The sequence below is a fragment of the Pseudophryne corroboree genome, chromosome 3 (assembly GCF_028390025.1).
Source record: "Pseudophryne corroboree isolate aPseCor3 chromosome 3, aPseCor3.hap2, whole genome shotgun sequence".
Taxonomy (NCBI): Eukaryota; Metazoa; Chordata; class Amphibia; order Anura; family Myobatrachidae; genus Pseudophryne; species Pseudophryne corroboree.
The window spans coordinates 232195675-232218831 of record NC_086446.1 but is presented as its reverse complement, the minus strand read 5'-3'; the positions used below and the strand labels follow the sequence as shown (position 1 = coordinate 232218831).

The window sequence follows — 23157 nt, the reverse complement described above, 5'->3', positions numbered from 1 at the left end:
GGATGCCCTCCTCCATATCCTAATTTGCCTCCTCATCAGGCCTATCTGAGGTTCGCCCTGCTGAAGATCACTACCAGTTCTAGGTGTTACCTTTTGGCCTATCTACAGCTCTGAGGGTGTTCACGAAGGTGATGGCGGAAATGATGTTCCAGCTCAGGGTCAAGGGGATCAACATGGTCCCTTACCTGCGCGATCTCCTGATAAAAGCGAGTTCCAGGGAGCTCCTACTGCTCCATATAGATCGCACTATACCCCTTCTGTCACACCACGGGTGGATCCTCAATCTACAGAAGTACCAACTGGAGCCATCTCAGTGGCTCCTGTTTCTGGGAATGCTACTGGATACTGTAGCGAAGAAAGTGTTCCTCCCAGAGGACAAAGTGAGAACTCTCCAGGAAATGGTTTGCATGGTACTCTGACCAACTCGAGTTTCCATTAATCTTTGCATAAGATTGTGTGGAAAGATGGTTGCCTCGTACGAGGCCATCCAGTATGGACGGTTCCATGCCAGACCCTTTCAACTGGACATCATGAACAAGTGGTCCGGTTCCCATCTTCAGATACACCGGATGATTCAACTGTCACCCCAGGCCAGGATTTCACTCCTGTGGTGGCTGCAGTCTTCCAATCTCCAGGAAAGTCAATACTTCGGAATTCAGGTTTGGATTCTCCTCACGACGGATGCGAGTCTGAGAGGATGGGGGGCCTGTCACCCAAGGGGTGCAGTTCCAGGGCAGGTGGTCTGCCCAAGAGGCCCTACTTCAGATCATCATCCTGGAACTTCGGGCTATCAACAATGCCCTGATTCAGGCCTCCCTTCTGCTCCGGGATCCAGCAATCCAGGTACAGTCGGACAACGCCACGGCTGTGGCGTACATCAATCGACAAGGAGGGACAAAAAGCAGAGTCTGCATGCGAGAAGTATTAAGAACACTCCTCTGAGCAGAAAGAAATGCACTAGCACTGTCCGCAATCTTCATTCCGGGAGTGGACAATTGGGAGGCGGACTTCCTGAGTCGCCACGATCTCCACCCAGGGGAGTGGGACCTACAACCTCAAGTGTTTCAAACAGATCATCGACTGGTGGGGTTGCCCCAGATAGATATGATGGCGTCTCGCCTCAACAAGAAACTTTGCTCCTATTGCTCGCCAACCAGAGACCCTGAGGCGTGCGCAGTGGATGCACTTACATCGCCTTGGCCTTACCAACTGGTCTACATATTTCCTCCGATTCCGTTGATCCCAAAGGTGCTCAAGAGGAACAGGCATCAAGGAGTACAAGCAATTCTGCTTGTCCCGGAGAGCGTGGTACATACGCGGATCTTCTGGACATGTCTGTCGAAGACCCTTGGCCTCTACCACTCAGAAGAGATCTTCAGCAAGGACCGTTCGTCTACCCGGACTTATGGCAGCTTCGTTTGACGGCATGTAAGTTGAGCGGAACATCCTAGCTTAAAAGGGACTTTCCAAAAAGGTTATTGCCACTATGGTGCAAGCCAGAAAACCTGTGACATCAAAAAACTATCTCCTGGTGCAAGGAATAAGCATATCCATCTGCCGGTATTCACTTGGGAAGATTTCTTCATTTCCTGCTACTGGAGTGGCTCAAGGCTTACTTCTGGCATCCATTAAGGTTCAGATTTCAGCTCTTTCCATCTTCTTCCAAAGGAAGTTGGCTATACTGCCTGAAGTTCAGACCTTCTTGCAAGGGGTGCTTCACATCCAACCTCCGTTTGTGCCGCCTACAGCTCCTTGCGATTTGGATGTGATATTACGATTTCTACAGACTTCTGATGACGGTAGAAGATAAGTACCTCACGTGGAAGATGGTGATGTTATTGGTCCTCCTGCTAGACGCGTCTCAGAATTGGGGGGCCTTATCGTATAAAAGTTCGTATTTGGTCCTTTACGAGGGCAGGGCGGAGCTCCGGACTAGACAGCAGTGCCGAAGGTTGTTTCCACGTTTCATCTGAATCAACCTATTGTGGTTCAGTCCTATTCTGACGCTTTCGCTCCTCCAGAGGCACTGGATGCTGTGCGTGCCTTGAAGATCTATGTCAAGCGTACAGCTTGGATCAGAAAGACTGATTCCTTATTCGTGCTCTATGATGCGCAGAAAGAAGGGTTGCCCTGCTTCAAAGCAGTCCATTGCTCGTTGGATTCGACTTACTATCCAACAGGCCTATGTGTTGGCAGCCTTACCTGTTCCTAAGTCTCTAAAGGCCCACTCTACAAGATAGGTGGGCTCTTCCTGGGTGGCTGCCCGTGGAGTCTCGGCCTTGCAATTATGCCGAGCCGCTCTCTGGTCGGGGAAGTACACCTTTGTGAAGTTCTACAAGTTCGATACCCTGGCCAAAGCGGATACCCAGTTTGGGCAGGCGGTGCTGCAGCAGTCTCCGCACATTCCCACCTGTTCTGGGAAGCTTTGGGACGTCCCCATTGTACTAATGTGTCCCCAATATCCCTTATGGATGCTAGAGAAAATAGGATTTTAAATACCTACCGATAAATCCTTTTCTCGTAGTCCATAAGGGATATTGGGCGCCCGCCTCAGTGCGTTGACTTTTCTGCAGGTTCTCTGTTATGTGGTTACCTGTTCAGCTGTTGCTGTTATTGTTACCAGCGGCTGTTGGTTGTTATATTTTCATGGTGTGCTTGTATTAAATCTCACCACTCTTTGTTATGGTGTTCCTTCACTCATATATGTCCTTTCTCCTTCGGGCACGTTTTTACCTATAACTTCCTGATAAAGGGGGCATAGAGGGGAGGAGCCAGCACACCCAGTGAAGAAATTTAAAGTGCACCGGCTCCTTTGGACCCTGTCTATACCCCATCGTACTAAGTCTCCCCAATAACCCTTATGGACTACGAGAAAAGGATTTACCGGTAGGTAATTAAAATCCTATTATACAGATGCTAGACTTCTTACACTTTCACTTTTTGATAAATAAACTGGGTGACATGTCCTCTTTAATCTGTAGCTTCATGTACAATCTTTGTTCTGCAGTGAATGTGTGGATCAGTACAAGCGACAGATCTTCATTGTGCTTTTCCAAAGGCTGCAAAACTCCAAAACTACAAAGTTTGTGAAAAGTAAGTTGCACGGGATGTGCCTGTTATCAGTGCTTGCATGGAGAAGGGAAATTGTAATGGGGAGGAATGCAGTTGTTTTGGGCGCCCCTATAAGAAAAGGCCCATCTAATGTCCTGGTTAGGACACCCAAACCACTGACTTTTTGCACATTTCTTCTCACCCCCTCGGGAGGCTGTGATGAGAAATGTGACCCTTTCCCCAGAGATCCCATTATTTTTTCAGTTATGTTAAATTACTTTGTACACTACCTGCAGCTGTGTCACATGATTATTATTATTTATTATTATCCTTTATATGGCGCCACAAGGGTTCCGCAGCGCCCAATTACAGAGTACATATGCACATAATCAAAACAGGAAAACAGTGACTTACAGTTGAAGACAATATAGGCCAAGTACAGGGTTACTAAGCATATCTACACCAGTAAACAACATAGAGATAAGTTCCAGGTGGCCAAAAAACTGCGGGATCTGGGCAGTTGAGGATTATTAAAGTAAGAAAAGGATAAGCACATGAGGGAAGAGGGCCCTGCTCATGAGAGCTTACATTCTAAGGGGAGGGGTAGACAGACAGGGGTGACACAGATGGGGTACATAGAGAGCGTGGAACAGAGGGTTAGGATGAGATTTGGCTGGGTTTGGTAAAGAAATGGGTCTTAAGAGCCCGTTTGAAGTTTTGTAGAGAGGTGGAGAGTCTGAGGGGGAGAGGTAAAGAATTCCAGAGAAAGGGAGCAGCACGTGAAAAATCTTGGAGATGGGAGTGGGAGGAAGTAATCAGAAGACAGGAGAGTCGTCATGCAGTAGCAAAGCAAAGAAGACGGGTGGGAGAGTAAAGGGAGAATAAGGTCAGAGATGTAAATGGGAGAGGAGTGGGTGAGGGCTTTGTAAGTGAGTGTGAGAAGTTTGAATTGGATTCTGGAAGGGAAGCCAGTGAAGGGCCTGTAGGAGAGGGGAGGTGGATTTAGTGCATTTGGTGAGGAAGATGAGCCGGTGATGTGTATATTAGTATCCACAATGGCACAGGTAACCCTCATTACTTGTCTTTTGTTACCTGTGAGAATAGTTGAGAGTATCTGTTAATAAACATAATATTTAAATTAAACTTTTTACATTTTTACCAGGTTTTTTGGTGTTCTTAAACCTTTATTGTGTTAAATATGGAGCCGTTGCCTTGCAAGAAATGGTAGACAGCATCCAACCCAAGTGAGTAGCTGTATTAATTTTCCTCCCTACTACTAAAAATGAATGGCTGGATACACTGTAGTTATATCCCAGTGAGCGTCACTCTTATAGACTGAATAACTTTCCAAAGAAGGGTTTATCGATTGTAGTCGTTCCTGTGGATTTAGCCACAGATGGGAAAACACCATTAATGTTGTCACTGTGTTCGAAGAAGTTATTTGCCTTCTGCAGTTCAACAGGTGACACTATATTTCTCTAACGTCCTAGAGGATGCTGGGGACTCCGTAAGGACCATGGGGATAGACGGGCTCCGCAGGACACATGGGCACTTTAAGAAAGACTTTGACTCTGGGTGTGCACTGGCTCCTCCCTCTATGCCCCTCCTCCAGACCTCAGTTTGATACTGTGCCCAGTGGAGACTGGGTGCATTTCAGGAGCTCTCCTGAGTTTCCTGTAAAGAAAGCATTTTAGTTAGGTTTTTTATGTTCAGGGAGCCTACTGGCAACAGACTCCCTGCATCGAGGGACTGAGGAGAGAGAAACAGACCCACTTCTCTGAGTTTCAGGGCTCTGTTTCTTAGGCTACTGGACACCATTAGCTCCAGAGGGATCGGTACGCAGGTCTCACCCTAGCCGTCCGTCCCAGAGCCGCGCCGCCGTCCTCCTCGCAGAGCCGGAAGATTGAAGCCGAGTGAGTATTGAGGAAAAGAACATCAGATGCGGCAGAAGACACCTTGATCTTCATGGAGGTAACGCACAGCACTGCAGCTGTGCGCCATTTGCTCCCATTCACCTCACACACCTCGGTCACTGTAAGGGTGCAGGGCGCAGGGGGGGGCGCCCTAGGCAGCAATTTAAACCTCTCCTCCTGTGGCATATATAGATATATACATGTACAGCTGGGCACTGTACATGTATATAAAGAGCCCCCGCCATGTTGAGAAATTTGAGCGGGACAGAAGCCTGCCGCCGAGGGGGCGGGGCTTCTCCCTCAGCACTCGCCAGCGCCATTTTTCTCCACAGCACCGCTGAGAGGAAGCTCCCCGGACTCTCCCCTGCTTAACACACGGTGAAAGAAGGGTTTTAAAGTTAGGGGGGGGGGCACAAAATTGGCTCATATACATAACAAAAGCGCTACTGGGTAAACATACTGTGTTTTTTCCTGGGTCATATAGCGCTGGGGTGTGTGCTGGCATACTCTGTCTCTGTCTCTCCAAAGGGCCTGGTGGGGAACCTGTCTTCAGAAAAGAGCTTCCCTGTGTGTGTGTGTGTGGTGTCTGTACGCGTGTGTCGACATGTCTGAGACTGAAGGCTCACCTAAGGAGGAGGGGGGAGTGTATGAATGTTAGGTCTCCGTCGGCAGTGCCGACACCTGACTGGATGGATATGTGGAATGTTTTAAGTGCTAATGTTAATTTATTGCACAAAAGATTAGACAAAGCTGAAGCTGGGGTACAGTCAGGGAGTCAACCCATGCCTGTCCCAATGTCGCCTGGACCTTCGGGGTCTCAGAAGCGCCCACTATCACAAATAGTTGACACAGATACCGACACGGATTCAGACTCCAGTGTCGACTACGATGATGCAAAATTACAGCCAAAGGTGGCTAAATGTATTCGATATATTATCGCAATAAAATGTTTTGCATATCACTGAGGAACCCCCTGTCCCTGACACGAGGGTACACATGTATAAGGGAAAGAAACCTGAGGTCACCTTTCCCTCATCACATGAGCTGAACGAATTATGCGAAAAAGCGTGGGAAACTCCAGACAAAAAACTGCAGATTCCCAAGAGGATTCTAATAGCGTATCCTTTCCCGTCGCAGGACAGAATCCGGTGGGAATCCTCCCCTAGGGTAGACAAAGCTTTGACGCGCTTATCAAAAAAGATAGCGCTTCCATCCCAAGATACGGCTACCCTCAAGGATCCTGCTGACAGCAAGCAGGAGGTTACCTTGAAGTCCATTTACACACATTCTGGTACGTTGCTCAGACCGGCTATTGCGTCGGCCTGGGTTTGTAGTGCTGTAGCAGCATGGACAGATTCCTTATCAGCGGATATTGAGACCCTGGATAAGGATACCATTTTAATGACCCTAGGGCATATAAAAGATGCTGTCTTATATATGAGGGATGCTCAAAGAGACATTAGTTTACTGGGTTCCAGGATAAACGCTATGTCTATTTCTGCTAGGCGTGTCTTATGGACCCGACAGTGGTGAGGTGATGCCGACTCCAAGAGACATATGGAGTTGTTGCCTTACAAGGGTGAGGAATTGTTTGGAGAGGGCCTCTCGGACCTTGTCTCCACGGCTACGGCAGGTAAATCGAATTTTTTGCCATATATTCCCTCACAATCTAAGAAAGCGCCTCATTATCAAATGCAGTCCTTTCGTTCCAATAAAAGCAAGAGAGTGTACGTGGATCGTCCTTTCTTGCCAGAGGTAAGGGCAGAGGGAAGAAGCTGCATAACACAGCTAGTTCCCAGGAACTGAAGTCCTCCCCGGCCTCTGCAGAATCCACCGCATGACGCTGGCTGAGGGAGTCCGCCCCAGGGGGGGCATGTCTTCGACTGTTCAGCCACATCTGGGTTCACTCACAGGTGGATCCCTGGGCAATAGAAATTGTCTCCCAGGGTTACAAGCTGGAATTCGTAGTGGTGCCTCCTCGCCGGTTTTTCAAATCGGCCCTACCGACTTCCCCCCTGGAAAGGGAGCTAGTGTTACATGCGATTCGCAAATTTGTGTCTTCAACAAGTGGTGGTAGAGGTTCCCCTGCTTCAAAGAGGGAAGGGGTACACTACTCAACTCTGTTTGTGGTCCCGAAACCGGACGGTTCGGTCAGACCCATTTTGAATTTAAAATCCCTGAACCTTTACTTAAAACGGTTCAAGTTCAAGATGGAATCGCTCAGAGCCGTCATCGCCAGCCTGGAAGGGGGAGATTTTATGGTATCTCGGGACATAAAGGATGCGTACCTGCATATTCCCATATATCCTCCTCATCAGGCGTACCTGAGATTTGCGGTAAAGGATTGTCATTACCAATTTCAGACGCCGTTTGGGCTTTCCACGGCCCCGAGAATTCTCACCAAGGTAATGGCGGAAATGATTGTGCTCCTGCGCAAACAGGGTGTCACGATTATCCCGTACTTGGACGATCTCCTCATAAAAGCGAGATCACGGGAAAGTTGCTGAACAGCGTATCACTTTCACTGACTGTGTTACAGCGACACGGCTGGATTATCAATATTCCAAAGTCGCAGCTGAATCCCACAACTCGTCTGCCCTTGTTGGGCATGATTCTGGACACAGACCAGAAGAGGATTTTTCTTCCGACAGAAAAAGCGCAGGAACTCATGACTCTAGTCATGAACCTGTTGAAGCCAAAACAAGTGTCAATACGTCATTGCACTCAAGTCCTGGGAAAAATGGTGGCGACATACGAGGCCATTCCCTACGGCAGATTCCATGCAAGGACATTCCAATTGGACCTATTGGACAAATGGTCCGGGTCACATCTGCAAATGCATCAGCGGATCACACTGTCCCCCAGGGCCAGAGTATCTCTCCTGTGGTGGCTGAAAAGAGCTCACCTTCTAGAGGGCCGCAGGTTCAGCATTCAGGACTGGATCCTGGTAACCACGGACGCGAGCCTCCGAGGTTGGGGAGCAGTCACACAGGGAAGAAATTTCCAAGGCCTTTGGTCAAGTTAAGAGACTTGTCTTCACATCAACATCCTGGAACTAAGGGCCATATACAACGCCCTACGTCAAGCGGAGATCTTACTTCGCGATCGACCAGTTCTGATCCAGTAAGACAACGTCACCGCAGTAGCTCATGTAAACCGCCAAGGCGGCACAAGGAGCAGGGTGGCGATGGCGGAAGCCACCATAATTTTTCGCTGGGCGGAGAATCATGTAAGCGCTCTGTCAGCAGTGTTCATTCCGGGAGTGGACAACTGGGAAGCAGACTTCCTCAGCAGACACGACCTGCATCCGGGAGAGTGGGGACTTCATCAAGAAGTCTTTGCGCAGATTGCAAGTCGGTGGGGACTGCCCCAAATAGACATGATGGCATCCCGTCTCAACAAAAAGCTACAAAGGTATTGCGCCAGGTCAAGAGACCCTCAGGCGGTAGCTGTGGACGCCCTAGTGACACCGTGGGTGTTCCAGTCGGTTTATGTGTTTCCTCCTCTTCCTCTCATACCCAAGGTGTTGAGGATAATAAGAAAAAGAGGAGTGAGAACAATACTCATTGTTCCGGATTGGCCACGAAGGACCTGGTATCTGGATCTGCAGGAAATGCTCACAGAAGATCCGTGGCCTCTTCCTCTAAGGCAGGACCTGTTACAACAAGGTCCCTGTCTGTTCCAAGACTTACCGCAGCTGCGTTTGACGGCATGGAGGTTGAACGCCGGATCCTAGCGGAAAAAGGTATTCCGGATGAGGTTATTCCTACGTTAATAAAGGCTAGGAAGGACGTGACATCTAAACATTATCACCGAATATGGCGTAAATATGTTTCTTGGTGTGAGGCCAGGAATGCTCCTACGGCAGAATTCTATCTAGGCCGTTTTCTTCACTTCCTACAAACTGGATTGAATTTGAGCCTAAAATTAGGCTCCATTAAAGTTCAGATTTCGGCCTTATCCATTTTCTTTCAAAAGGAATTGGCCTCTTTACCTGAAGTACAGACTTTTGTGAAGGGAGTACTGCATATTCAGCCTCCTTTTGTACCTCCGGTGGCACCTTGGGATCTTTAACGTGATGTTAAGTTTCCTTAAGTCACATTGGTTTGAACCACTTAAAACAGTGGAGTTGAAATATCTCACTTGGAAGGTGGTCATGTTGTTAGCCTTGGCTTCGGCTAGGCGAGTTTTGGAATTGGCGGCTTTATCACATAAAAGCCCCTATCTGGTTTTCCATATGGATAGAGCGGAATTGCGGACCCGTCCTCAATTCCTACCTAAGGTGGTCTCATCCTTTCATATGAACCAACCTATTGTCCTGCCTGTGGCTACACGTGACTTGGAGGATTCAGAGTCCCTGGATGTGGTCAGGGCTTTGAAAATTTACGTGGCCAGAACGGCTAGGATCAGAAAAACAGAAGCACTGTTTGTCCTGTATGCAGCCAACAAGGTTGGCGGCCCTGCTTCAAAGCAGACTATTGCTCGCTGGATCTGTAACACGTTTCAGCAGGCGCATTCTACGGCAGGATTGCCGTTACCGAGATCGGTTAAGGCCCATTCCACTAGGAAGGTGGGCTCGTCTTGGGCGGCTGCCCGAGGGGTCTCTGCACTACAGCTGTGCCGCGCTGCTACTTGGTCGGGGTCAAACACCTTTGCAAAGTTCTATAAGTTTGACACCCTGGCTGAGGAAGACCTCCTGTTTGCTCAATCGGTGCTGCAGAGTCATCCGCACTCTCCCGCCCGTTTGGGAGCTTGGGTATAATCCCCATGGTCCTTACGGAGTCCCCAGCATCCTCTAGGACGTTAGAGAAAATAAGATTTTAAACCTACCGGTAAATCTTTTTCTCGTAGTCCGTAGAGGATGCTGGGCGCCCGTCCCAAGTGCGGACTACTTCTGCAAGACTTGTATATAGTTATTGCTTACATAAGGGTTATGTTATAGTTTCATCGGTTTTGGACCGATGATATGTTGTTTTTTCATACTGTTAACTAGATAGTATATCACAAGTTATACGGTGTGATTGGTGTGGCTGGTATGAATCTTGCCCTTGGATTAACTAAAATCCATTCCTCGTACTGTCCGTCTCCTCAGTTTCTCTAACTGAGGTATGGAGGAGGGGCATAGAGGGAGGAGCCAGTGCACACCCAGAGTCAAAGTCTTTCTTAAAGTGCCCATGTCTCCTGCGGAGCCCGTCTATCCCCATGGTCCTTACGGAGTCCCCAGCATCCTCTACGGACTACGAGAAAAAGATTTACCGGTAGGTTTAAAATCTTATTTATTTTTTTATGGCTTTAGTTTAGTTAATTCACCAGGAATTATTCCACAGCTCTGAATATGTTGGGGTTTGATACTAGTAATGTAAAGATGTAGCCTAGCTCAGCTTGACTGCAATACGTTTGTTGTGGTTCACTCCCACGTTAATGTGCATTTTCGCACCCGCGATCCATAGACTTTACATTAGGCGAGTAGTCGTACCCGCGAAGCTTGCGCACACGTCACGTGTGCGACTAGCTGCGCACGGCTACATCTGTATGTGGTATGTAGATCACAGGCATTTTGCTGTGCAGTGTACTCCATTTTTATGTTCTATTCAGATTTCAGTGCACAAATAGTGTTGACATTTGTAGGCAGGTGCCGATGTTCTCTTTTCTACTTTAATGTCATAAATTGTGACCTGGAGCACGTTTTTCTTCTCACAGGATGTTTGGAATGGTTGTGGAGAAGATAATTATACCTGAAATTCAGAAAGTTTCTGGGCCAGTTGAGAAGAAAATCTGTGCAGTTGGCATTACAAAAGTGCTGACTGAGTGTCCCCATATGATGGACTCTGATTACACAAAGCTGTGGTAAGGACAGAATACACTACAACCAAATGCTCTCTTTACTATATTAACTGTAGAACTGAGAAAATTACTACAAAGCGTGGTGAACACACTGTACCTTGCCTTTTCTGAGACGCTTACAGCCTGAAGCATTGCAGTGCACTACATTAATCTGTTAATTGCATCAAGTATTGTCACCTAAATGTAAACATTATGACACTACATAATATTTACACGTGTGTGTGTGTGTGTGTATATATATATATATATATATATATATATATATATGTATGTGTATATATATATATATATATATATGTGTATGTGTATATACATATATATATATGTGTGTGTGTGTGTGTGTATATATATATATATATAATATACACACGGTGGCGCAAAAAAGTATTTGGATAGCCACCGATTGTGCAAGTTGAACTATTTAAAAAATGAGAGGTCTGTAATTTCTATCATAGATACACTTCAACTGTGAGAGAGAGGATCATGGGGGGGGGGGGAAGGAAATCACATTGTATGATTTTTAAACAATTTACTTTTCTTTAAAAAGCTCTTCTATCCTCCACTTGTTAACTGGTTATCTATATAAAAGACACCTGTCCACACCCTCAAACAGTCAGACTGCTATCTCACCACCATGGCCAAGACCAGAGAGCTGTCTAAGGACACCAGGGACAAAATTGTAGAGCTCCACAAGGCTGGGGTGAGCTACTCGACAATAGGCAAGCAGCTTGGTGAGAAGAGATCAACTGTTAGCGCATTTATTAAAAAATGGAAGAAATACAAGATCACTGACAATCTCCCTCGACCTGGGGCTCCATGCAAGATCTCACCTCGTGGTGTATCAATGATCTTGAACGGTGAGGAATCAGCCCAGAACTACACGGGGGGACCTGCTCAATGACCTCAAGAGAGCTGAGACCACAGTCACAAAGGTTACCATTAGTAACACACTACGTCGTCATGGATTGAAATCCTGCAGCGCCCGAAAGGTCCCCCTGCTTAAGCCAGCACATGTCCAGGCCCATCTAAAGTTTGCCAGTGACCATCTGGATGATCCAGAGGAGGATTGGGAGAATGTAATGTGGTCAGATGAGAGCAAAATCAAACTTTTTGGTATAAACTCCACTCGCCGTGTTTGGAGGGAGAAGAATGATGAATGGCATCCCAAGAACACCATAACCACTGTGAAGCATGGGGGTGGAAACATGATGCTTTGGGGCTGCTTTTCTGCAAAGGGGACAGGACGACTAATCCGTATTAAGGAGAGGATGAATGGGGCCATGTATCGTGAGATTTTGGGCAAAAACTTCCTTCCCTCAATAAGAGCATTGAAGATGGAACGTGGCTGGGTCTTCCAGCATGACAATGACCCCAAACACACTGCCTGGGAAACGAAGGAGTGGTTCCGTAAGAAGCATTTCAAGGTCCTGGAGTGGCCTAGCCAATCTCCAGACCTCAACCCAATAGAAAATCTGTGGAGAGAGTTGAAAGTCCGTGTTGCCCGGCGACAGCCCCAAAACATGACAGAGAAGATCTGCATGGAAGAGTGGGCCAAAATACCTGCTACTAGTGTGTGCAAACCTGGTCAAGAACTACAGGAAACTTTGGCCTCTGTAATTGCCAACGAAGGTTATATTACAAAGTATTGAGTTAAACTTTTTAATTGTCCAAATATTTATTTTCCGCAAGAATATACAAATAAATTGTTTAAAAATCAGAGAATGTGATTTCCTAGGTTTTTTTTTTTTCAGATTCTGTCTCACAATTGAAGTGTACCTATGATGGAAATTACAGACCCCTCTAATTTTTTTAAGTGGGTCAACTTGCACAATCGGTGGCTGTCCAAATACTTTTTTGCCCCACTGTATATATAATTAATATAAATAACCTTTTTCACGCGCTTCAGAAAGCAGCACCTCCCGGTAGAAGCCCTGTTGGTGGGTACGGCAACAATGTGAACAAGTAGAAACCAGAGGGTGCTAGGCTATCAAAAGGTGATTAGGATACCCTGTTTACATTTGGGAGTCCCCACCACTGAGCTCACACCCTGGGGTGGTTGGTGGCACTTAATTTTATATCTGTCCCACGAAAAAACACTGAGGAACTATGGGAGTATGGAGGGGAGGAGAGTTACTAAATTTAAATATTCAGTGCCTGTCCTGCTAACGCCCGTACATATCCCAAGAGTACTCCAGTGCCCCCTATGGATTCAAAGAAAAGGATTTATCTACCAAAATCCTATTATCTGTCCCAGTGTAACATTGGTTCCTATAAAATACCTTGTCTATGATGTAAAAACTGTTTTATATTGTACATTTTGGCTGAGCACAACCAAGTAGTGGTATAACACTTCAACACTCATCCTAGGCTGGGGTTCCAATTGAGTCCTGTAGGAACATATTGGAACACTTGGACATTTGCCTTTTAAATCATTAACGGACTTCATTGTGGACAGTTGCTTTTGATAGCCTAGCGCCCTCTGGTTTCTACTTGTTTATATGTATGTGTGTATATGTATGTGTGTGTGTGTATATATATATATATATATATATATATATGTGTGTATATATATATATGTGTGTGTGTGTGTATGTATGTGTGTATATATATATATATATATATATTTCTCTAACGTCCTAAGTGGATGCTGGGGACTCCGTCAGGACCATGGGGAATAGCGGCTCCGCAGGAGACAGGGCACAAAAATAAAGCTTTAGGATTAGGTGGTGTGTACTGGCTCCTCCCCCCATGACCCTCCTCCAAGCCTCAGTTAGGTTTTTGTGCCCGTCCGAGCAGGGTGCAATCTAGGTGGCTCTCCTAAAGAGCTGCTTAGAAAAAGTTTTTAGGTTTTTTATTTTCAGTGAGTCCTGCTGGCAACAGGCTCACTGCATCGAGGGACTTAGGGGAGAGAATTTCAACTCACCTGCGTGCAGGATGGATTGGATTCTTAGGCTACTGGACACCATTAGCTCCAGAGGGAGTCGGAACACAGGTCTCACCCTGGGGTTCGTCCCGGAGCCGCGCCGCCGACCCCCCTTACAGATGCTGAAGATTGAAGGTCCGGAAACAGGCGGCAGAAGGCTCTTCAGTCTTCATGAAGGTAGCGCACAGCACTGCAGCTGTGCGCCATTGTTGTCACACACTTCACACCAAGCGGTCACGGAGGGTGCAGGGCGCTGCTGGGGGCGCCCTGGGCAGCAATATTTAATACCTTTATGGCAAAAGAATACATCACATATAGCCATTGAGGCTATATGTATGTATTTAACCCATGCCAGTTATCTAAAACTACGGGAGAAAAACCCGCCGAAATAGGGGGCGGAGCTTATTCTCCTCAGCACACAGCGCCATTTTCCTGCTCAGCTCCGCTGTGAGGAAGGCTCCCAGGACTCTCCCCTGCACTGCACTACAGAAACAGGGTAAAACAGAGAGGGGGGGCATTTTTTTGGCGATATTTTGATATATTTAAGCTGCTATAAAGAACAACACTTATATAAGGTTGTTCCCATATATATTATAGCGCTTGGGTGTGTGCTGGCAAACTCTCCCTCTGTCTCCCCAAAGGGCTAGTGGGGTCCTGTCTTCGATAAGAGCATTCCCTGTGTGTCTGCTGTGTGTCGGTACGTGTGTGTCGACATGTATGAGGACGATGTTGGTGTGGAGGCAGAGCAATTGCCGATAATGGTGATGTCACCCCCCAGGGAGTCGACACCGGAATGGATGGCTTTGTTTATGGAATTACGTGATAATGTCAGCACATTACAAAAATCAGTTGACGACATGAGACGGCCGGCAAACCAGTTAGTACCTGCCCAGGCGTCTCAGACACCGTCAGGGGCTGTAAAGCGCCCTTTACCTCAGTCGGTCGACACAGACCCAGACACTGAATCTAGTGTCGACGGTGATGAAACAAACGTATTTTCAAGTAGGGCCACACGTTATATGATCACGGCAATGAAGGAGGCTTTGCATATCTCTGATACTGCAAGTACCACAAAAAGGGGTATTATGTGGGGGGTGAAAAAACTACCTGTAGTTTCTCTATCGTCCTAAGTGGATGCTGGGGTTCCTGAAAGGACCATGGGGAATAGCGGCTCCGCAGGAGACAGGGCACAAAAAAGTAAAGCTTTACTAGGTCAGGTGGTGTGCACTGGCTCCTCCCCCTATGACCCTCCTCCAGACTCCAGTTAGATTTTGTGCCCGAACGAGAAGGGTGCAATCTAGGTGGCTCTCCTAAAGAGCTGCTTAGAGAAAGTTTAGTTTAGGTTTTTTTTTTCTTTACAGTGAGTCCTGCTGGCAACAGGATCACTGCAACGTGGGACTTAGGGGGAAAGTAGTAAACTCACCTGCATGCAGAGTGGATTTGCTGCTTGGCTACTGGACACCATTAGCTCCAGAGGGATCGAACACAGGCCCAGCCGTGGAGTCCGGTCCCGGAGCCGCGCCGCCGACCCCCTTGCAGATGCTGAAGCGTGAAGAGGTCCGGAAACCGGCGGCTGAAGACTCCTCAGTCTTCATAAGGTAGCGCACAGCACTGCAGCTGTGCGCCATTTTCCTCTCAGCACACTTCACTGGGCAGTCACTGAGGGTGCAGAGCGCTGGGGGGGGGCGCTCTGAGAGGCAAATATAAACCTTATACAAGGCTAAAAATACCTCACATATAGCCCATAGGGGCTATATGGAGATATTTAACCCCTGCCTGACTGGAAAAATAGCGGGAGAAGAACCCGCCGAAAAAGGGGCGGGGCCTATCTCCTCAGCACACGGCGCCATTTTCTGTCACAGCTCCGCTGGTCAGAACGGCTCCCAGGTCTCTCCCCTGCACTGCACTACAGAAACAGGGTAAAACAGAGAGGGGGGGCACATTAATGGCTATATATATATATATTAAAGCAGCTATAAGGGAGCACTTAATATAAGGATATCCCTTGTATATATAGCGCTTTGTGGTGTGTGCTGGCAGACTCTCCCTCTGTCTCCCCAAAAGGGCTAGTGGGTCCTGTCTTCATTAGAGCATTCCCTGTGAGTTTGCGGTGTGTGTCGGTACGTGGTGTCGACATGTATGAGGACGATATTGGTGTGGAGGCGGAGCAATTGCCAAATATGCAGATGTCACCCCCCAGGGGGTCGACACCAGAATGGATGCCTTTATTTGTGGAATTACGTGATGGTTTATCTTCCCTTAAACAGTCAGTTGAGGACATGAGGCGGCCGGACAATCAATTAATGCCTGTCCAGGCGCCTCAAACACCGTCAGGGGCTGTAAAACGCCCTTTGCCTCAGTCGGTCGACACAGACCCAGACACGGGCACTGATTCCAGTGACGACGGTAGAAATTCAAACGTATTTTCCAGTAGGGCCACACGTTATATGATTTTGGCAATGAAGGAGACGTTACATTTAGCTGATACTACAGATACCGTAAAACAGGGTATTATGTATGGTGTGAAAAAACTACAAACAGTTTTTCCTGAATCAGAAGAATTAAATGACGTGTGTGATGAAGCGTGGGTTGCTCCTGATAAAAAGTTGATAATTTCAAAAAAGTTATTGGCATTATACCCTTTCCCGCCAGAGGTTAGGGCGCGCTGGGAAACACCCCCTAAGGTGGACAAGGCGCTCACACGCTTATCCAAACAAGTGGCGTTACCCTCTCCTGAGACGGCCGCACTTAAGGATCCATCAGATAGAAAGATGGAAGTTATTCAAAAGAATATATACACACATGCAGGTGTTATACTACGACCAGCTATAGCAACTGCCTGGATGTGCAGTGCTGGAGTAGTTTGGTCAGAATCCCTGATTGAAAATATTGATACCCTAGATAGGGACAATGTTTTACTGTCGTTAGAACAAATAAAGGATGCATTTATCTATATGCGTGATGCACAGAGGGATATTTGCACACTGGCATCTCGGGTGAGTGCTATGTCCATTTCAGCCAGAAGAGCCTTATGGACACGACAGTGGACAGGCGATGCGGATTCAAAACGTCACATGGAGGTTTTGCCGTATAAAGGGGAGGAGTTATTTGGAGTTGGTCTATCAGACTTGGTGGCCACGGCTACTGCCGGGAAATCCACTTTTTTACCTCAAGTCACTCCCCAACAGAGAAAGGCACCGACCTTTCAACCGCAGCCTTTTCGCTCCTACAAAAATAAGAGAGCAAAGGGCTTGTCGTACCTGCCACGAGGCAGAGGAAGAGGGAAGAGACACCAACAGGCAGCTCCTTCCCAGGAACAGAAGCCCTCCCCGGCTCCTGCAAAAACCTCAGCATGACGCTGGGGCCTCTCAAGCGGACTCGGGGACAGTGGGGGGCCGCCTCAAAAATTACAGCGCGCAGTGGGCTCACTCGCAGGTAGACCCCTGGATCCTGCAGATAATATCTCAGGGGTACAGGTTGGAATTAGAGACGGATCCTCCTCATCGTTTCCTGAAGTCTGCCTTACCAACCGTCTCTTCCGAAAGGGAGAGGGTGTTGGAAGCCATTCACAAGCTGTACGCTCAGCAGGTGATAGTCAAAGTACCCCTATTACAACAAGGAAAGGGGTATTATTCCACTCTATTTGTGGTACCGAAGCCGGATGGCTCGGTAAGGCCTATTCTAAATCTGAAGTCCTTGAACCTCTACATAAAAAAGTTCAAGTTCAAGATGGAGTCACTCAGAGCAGTGATAGCGAACCTGGAAGAAGGGGACTTTATGGTATCCTTGGACATCAAGGATGCGTATCTACACGTTCCGATTTACCCCGCACACCAGGGGTACCTCAGGTTCATTGTTCAAAACTGTCACTATCAGTTTCAGACGCTGCCGTTCGGATTGTCCACGGCGCCTCGGGTCTTTACCAAGGTAATGGCCGAGATGATGATTCTTCTTCGAAGAAAAGGCGTATTAGTTATCCCATACTTGGACGATCTCCTAATAAGGGCAAGGTCCAGAGAACAGCTGGAGACAGCTTTAGCACTATCTCAAGAGGTGCTAAGACAACACGGGTGGATTCTGAATATTCCAAAATCCCATTTAATCCCGACAACTCGTCTGCTGTTCCTAGGAATGATTCTGGACACGGTTCAGAAAAAGGTTTTCCTTCCAGAGGAAAAAGCCAAGGAGTTATCCGATCTGGTCAGGAACCTCCTAAAACCAGGAAAAGTGTCAGTACATCAATGCACAAGAGTCCTGGGAAAAATGGTGGCTTCTTACGAAGCAATTCCATTCGGCAGATTCCATGCAAGAATATTCCAAAGGGATCTGTTGGACAAATGGTCAGGGTCGCATCTGCAGATGCACCTGCGAATAACCCTGTCACCAAAGACAAGGGTGTCACTTCTGTGGTGGTTGCAGAAGGCTCACCTATTAGAAGGCCGCAGATTCGGCATTCAGGATTGGATCCTGGTGACCACGGACGCCAGCCTGAGAGGCTGGGGAGCAGTCACACAAGGAAGAAACTTCCAGGGAGTATGGACGAGTCTGGAAAAGTCTCTTCACATAAACATTCTGGAACTAAGAGCAATCTACAATGCTCTAAGCCAGGCGGAACTTCTCCTGCAAGGAAAGCCGGTGTTGATTCAGTCGGACAACATCACGGCGGTCGCCCATGTAAACAGGCAGGGCGGCACAAGAAGCAGGAGTGCAATGGCAGAAGCTGCCAAGATTCTTCGCTGGGCGGAGAATCACGTGATAGCACTGTCAGCAGTGTTCATCCCGGGCGTGGACAACTGGGAAGCAGACTTCCTCAGCAGACACGATCTTCATCCGGGAGAGTGGGGTCTACATCCAGAAGTCTTCAACATGTTAATAGACCGTTGGGAAAGACCAATTGTAGACATGATGGCGTCTCGCCTCAACAAGAAACTGGACAAATATTGCGCCAGGTCAAGAGATCCACAGGCAATAGCTGTGGACGCACTGGTAACTCCTTGGGTGTACCAGTCAGTGTATGTGTTTCCTCCTCTGCCGCTCATACCAAAGGTATTGAAGATCATACGGCAAAGAAGAGTAAGAACAATACTAGTGGTTCCGGATTGGCCGAGAAGGACTTGGTATCCGGAACTTCAAGAGATGCTCACGGACGAACCGTGGCCTCTACCTCTGAGAAGGGACCTGCTACAGCAGGGTCCCTGTCTTTTTCAAGACTTACCGCGGCTGCGTTTGACGGCATGGCGGTTGAACGCCAGATCCTAAAAGGGAAAGGCATTCCAGAAGAAGTCATTCCTACCTTGATTAAGGCACGGAAGGAAGTCACCGTGAAACATTATCACCGCATTTGGCGAAAATATGTAGCGTGGTGCGAGGATCGGAGGGTTCCGACGGAGGAATTCCAACTGGGTCGTTTCCTACATTTCCTGCAATCAGGATTATCTATGGGTCTCAAATTGGGATCCATTAAGGTTCAAATTTCGGCCCTGTCAATATTCTTCCAAAAAGAATTGGCCTCTGTCCCTGAGGTCCAGACTTTTGTCAAGGGAGTACTGCATATACAGCCTCCTGTGGTGCCTCCGGTGGCACCGTGGGATCTAAATGTAGTTTTAGATTTCCTCAAATCCCATTGGTTTGAACCATTGAAAAAGGTGGATTTGAAATATCTCACATTGAAAGTGACTATGTTACTAGCCCTGGCCTCTGCCAGGAGAGTATCTGAATTGGCGGCTTTATCTTATAAAAGTCCTTATCTAATCTTCCATTCGGATAGGGCAGAACTGCGGACTCGTCCGCATTTTCTCCCTAAAGTGGTATCAGCATTTCATCTGAACCAACCTATTGTGGTGCCTGCGGCCACTAGCGACTTGGAGGACTCCAAGTTGTTGGACGTTGTCAGAGCCTTAAAAATATACATTGCAAGGACGGCTGGAGTCAGAAAATCTGACTCGCTGTTTATATTGTATGCACCCAACAAGTTGGGCGCACCTGCTTCTAAGCAGTCGATTGCTCGTTGGATTTGTAACACAATTCAACTTGCACATTCTGTGGCAGGCCTGCCACAGCCTAAAACTGTAAAAGCCCACTCCACAAGGAAGGTGGGCTCATCTTGGGCGGCTGCCCGAGGGGTCTCGGCATTACAACTCTGCCGAGCAGCTACGTGGTCGGGGGAGAACACGTTTGTAAAATTTTACAAATTTGATACCCTGGCAAAGGAGGACCTGGAGTTCTCTCATTCGGTGCTGCAGAGTCATCCGCACTCTCCCGCCCGTTTGGGAGCTTTGGTATAATCCCCATGGTCCTTTCAGGAACCCCAGCATCCACTTAGGACGATAGAGAAAATAAGAATTTACTTACCGATAATTCTATTTCTCGAAGTCCGTAGTGGATGCTGGGCGCCCATCCCAAGTGCGGATTATCTGCAATACTTGTACATAGTTATTGTTAACTAATTCGGGTTATTGTTAAGGAGCCATCTTTAAGAGGCCCTTTCTGTTGTCATACTGTTAACTGGGTTTAGATCACAAGTTGTACGGTGTGATTGGTGTGGCTGGTATGAGTCTTACCCGGGATTCAAAATGCCTCCCTTATTGTGTATGCTCGTCCGGGCACGGTACCTAACTGGAGTCTGGAGGAGGGTCATAGGGGGAGGAGCCAGTGCACACCACCTGACCTAGTAAAGCTTTACTTTTTTGTGCCCTGTCTCCTGCGGAGCCGCTATTCCCCATGGTCCTTTCAGGAACCCCAGCATCCACTACGGACTTCGAGAAATAGAATTATCGGTAAGTAAATTCTTATTTTTTCCTGAATCAGAGGAATTAAATGATGTATGTGATGAAGCGTGGGTTAACCCAGATAGAAAAATGCTAATTTCAAAAAAGTTATTAGCATTATACCCTTTCCCGCCAGAGGTTAGGGCGCGCTGGGAAACACCCCCTAGGGTGGATAAGGCGCTCACACGCTTATCAAAACAAGTGGCGTTACCGTCTCCTGATACGGCCGCCCTCAGGGATCCAGCTGATAGGAGAATGGAAACTACCCTAAAAAGTATATACACACATACTGGTGTTATACTGCGACCAGCCATCGCCTCAGCCTGGATGTGCAGTGCTGGGGTCGTCTGGTTGGATTCCCTGACTGAAAATATTGATACCCTGGATAGGGACAGTATTTTATTGACTATAGAGCAATTAAAGGATGCTTTCCTTTATATGCGAGATGCTCAGAGAGATATTTGCACTCTGGCATCGAGAGTAAATGCGATGTCCATATCTGCCAGAAGGAGTTTATGGACGCGACAGTGGTCAGGTGATGCGGATTCCAAACGACATATGGAAGTATTGCCGTATAAAGGGGAGGAATTATTTGGCGTCGGTCTATCGGATCTGGTGGCCACGGCAACTGCCGGAAAATCCACCTTTTTACCTCAGACCCCCTCCCAACAGAAAAAGACACCGTCTTTTCAGCCGCAGTCCTTTCGGTCCTATAAGAACAAGCGGACAAAAGGACAGTCATATCTGCCTCGGGGCAGAGGAAGGGGTAAGAGAGGGCAGCAAGCAGCCCCTGCCCAGGAACAGAAGCCCTCCCAGGGTTCTGCAAAGCCCTCAGCATGACGCTGGGGCATTACAAGCGGACTCAGGAGCGGTGGGGGGTCGACTCAAGAATTTCAGCGCACAGTGGGCTTGCTCACAGGTGGACCCCTGGATTCTGCAGGTAGTATCTCAGGGTTACAGGTTGGAATTCGAGAAGTCTCCCCCTCGCCGGTTCCTAAAGTCTGCTTTGCCAACGTCTCCCTCAGACAGGGCGACGGTATTGGAAGCCATTCACAAGCTGTTTTCTCAGCAGGTGATAGTCAAGGTACCCCTCCTACAACAGGGAAAGGGGTATTACTCCACGCTATTTGTGGTACCGAAGCCGGACGGCTCGGTAAGACCTATTCTAAATCTGAAATCTTTGAACCTGTACATACAAAAATTCAAGTTCAAGATGGAGTCACTCAGAGCAGTGATAGCGAATCTGGAAGAAGGGGACTTTATGGTGTCCCTGGACATAAAGGATGCTTACCTACATGTCCCAATTTGCCCTTCACATCAAGGGTACCTCAGGTTCGTGGTGCAAAACTGTCATTATCAGTTTCAGACGCTGCCGTTTGGATTGTCCACGGCACCTCGGGTCTTTACCAAGGTAATGGCCGAAATGATGATTCTTCTGCGAAGAAGAGGCGTATTAATTATCCCTTACTTGGACGATCTCCTGATAAGGGCAAGGTCCAGAGAACAGCTGGAGGACGGAGTAGCACTAACCCAACTAGTGCTGCAACAACACGGGTGGATTCTGAATTTTCCAAAATCTCAGTTGACCCCGACGACACGTCTGCTGTTCCTGGGAATGATTCTGGACACGGTTCAGAAAAAGGTGTTTCTTCCGGAGGAGAAAGCCAGGGAGTTATCCGAACTTGTCAGGAACCTCCTAAAACCAGGGAAAGTGTCTGTGCATCAATGCACAAGAGTCCTGGGAAAGATGGTGGCTTCTTACGAAGCGATTCCATTCGGCAGATTCCACGCACGAACTTTTCAGTGGGATCTGCTGGACAAATGGTCCGGATCGCATCTGCAGATGCATCAGCGGATAACCTTATCGCCACGGACAAGGGTGTCTCTTCTGTGGTGGTTGCAGAGTGCTCATCTGTTAGAGGGCCGCAGATTCGGCATACAGGACTGGGTCCTGGTGACCACGGATGCCAGTCTGAGAGGCTGGGGAGCGGTCACACAGGGAAGAAACTTCCAGGGAGTATGGTCAAGCCTGGAGATGTCTCTTCACATAAATATACTGGAGCTAAGAGCGATTTACAATGCTCTAAGTCTGACAAAACCCCTGCTTCAGGGTCAGCCGGTGTTGATCCAGTCGGACAACATCACGGCAGTCGCCCACGTAAACAGACAGGGCGGCACAAGAAGCAGGACAGCAATGGCAGAAGCTGCAAGGATTCTTCGCTGGGCGGAAGATCATGTGATAGCACTGTCAGCAGTATTCATTCCGGGAGTGGACAACTGGGAAGCAGACTTCCTCAGCAGACACGATCTCCACCCGGGAGAGTGGGGACTTCATCCAGAAGTCTTCCACATGATTGTGAACCGTTGGGAAAAACCAATGGTGGATATGATGGCGTCCCACCTCAACAAAAAACTGGACAGGTATTGCGCCAGGTCAAGAGACCCTCAGGCAATAGCTGTGGACGCTCTGGTAACACCGTGGGTGTTCCAGTCAGTGTATGTGTTCCCTCCTCTGCCTCTCATACCAAAGGTACTGAGAATTATACGGCAAAAGGGAGTAAGAACGATACTAGTGGCTCCGGATTGGCCAAGAAGAACTTGGTACCCGGAACTTCAAGAGATGCTCACGGAGGATCCGTGGCCTCTACCTCTAAGACGG

The 23157-nt window shown here is 47.9% G+C and overlaps 1 protein-coding gene across 2 annotated transcripts in view; it reads left to right on the top strand.

The window, feature by feature from the left end:
- CSE1L (chromosome segregation 1 like) overlaps positions 1-23157 on the top strand; it is a 238785-nt gene that overhangs the window by 211442 nt on the left and 4186 nt on the right. For both annotated transcript variants that reach the window (XM_063958891.1, XM_063958892.1), the window contains exons 22-24: positions 3008-3093; positions 4214-4295; positions 10665-10811. In XM_063958891.1, coding sequence (XP_063814961.1) covers positions 3008-3093; positions 4214-4295; positions 10665-10811 — 315 coding nt within the window. The remainder of the gene's footprint in view (positions 1-3007; positions 3094-4213; positions 4296-10664; positions 10812-23157) is intronic.